The sequence below is a fragment of the Alexandromys fortis genome, unplaced genomic scaffold, assembly GCF_014885135.2.
Source record: "Alexandromys fortis isolate MF-2015 unplaced genomic scaffold, M_Fortis_MF-2015_v1.1 scaffold_57, whole genome shotgun sequence".
Taxonomy (NCBI): Eukaryota; Metazoa; Chordata; class Mammalia; order Rodentia; family Cricetidae; genus Alexandromys; species Alexandromys fortis.
In genome coordinates this window covers 9,382,423-9,383,290 of record NW_026067941.1, presented here as the reverse complement: position 1 = coordinate 9,383,290, position 868 = coordinate 9,382,423, and the positions used below count along the sequence as shown (strand labels likewise).

General features: G+C 43.3%; 1 protein-coding gene across 1 annotated transcript in view; it reads left to right on the top strand.

Annotated features, from left to right (window-relative positions):
- Nucleotides 1-757: 757 nt before the first annotated feature.
- Nucleotides 758-868, top strand: part of Prss37 (serine protease 37) — a 6,087-nt gene continuing 5,976 nt past the window's right edge. The window contains exon 1 of the mRNA XM_050147999.1: nucleotides 758-803. Within this exon, the coding sequence (XP_050003956.1) occupies nucleotides 758-803 (46 nt within the window). The remainder of the gene's footprint in view (nucleotides 804-868) is intronic.

Sequence of the window (868 nt, the reverse complement as noted above, 5' to 3'; positions counted from 1 at the left end):
AGTTCATGGCCTCTCCAGGGTTCACCCAGAATGGCAAGCTCTGGGCTAGTCCAAACCTGGGGCCAAGAGGCAGAGCCAGCAACTGTTTTCCCCATTCACAGTGAAGAATGCTGTGCACACAGAGAAGCTTGGGAAATGTCCAGAAATCATAGTAGTGAGGAAAGTTCATTTGTCTTTTTTTTTTTTTCTGGTATTCTCTCCTTCCTCCTTTCTCTCCTGCCCCCAAGGATGGTTAGCTATCCACTAAGGAACAATTTCTAAAAGTTCAAAGCTTCTCTAGGGATGGAGGCAAAGAAAAGCTGAACATAACCTCTCTCCTTCTCTCTTGAGGCTAATCAACTTTCAGAACACTGAAAAGTTGGTTAGTCAGCAAACTTGAAGCTTCTCTCATCAGGAAGTTCTCAATCCCCAGGTCACCTTCTCTCAGATTCTAAGTTATGTACAAACAACCCAGACTGTGAAGGACAGGTCTGCACCTATCCTTGATGCAATTTAGCTCAAGAAAACCTAAGGGACTATTGTGCTCTCTCAACTGGCCCCAATGTGGATATCAAAACTTGAAGTCAGAAAATAAAGGGCCAAGAATTGTCTCTGTGTCTCCAAGATTTTAAGAACCCTCTTTCTCAACTGATCTCTGGGCCCTTCCTATCAGATCTACTCTGTCTAAAATTGTGTGAATTATGGTAAGAGAAAACAAACAGAGAGGAACTGCCCCTTATTTTAGCATCTTCATCTGCTAATGCTGAATCTCTCCAACATGCACACTTTCCTGACGCGGCCGCTTAGCACAGCCATGCATTTTGGTGAGTCTTCACATGCTATGCTTCCCTGCCTTGTCTAAATTGAGGAGTAAAACATAAAGAATATA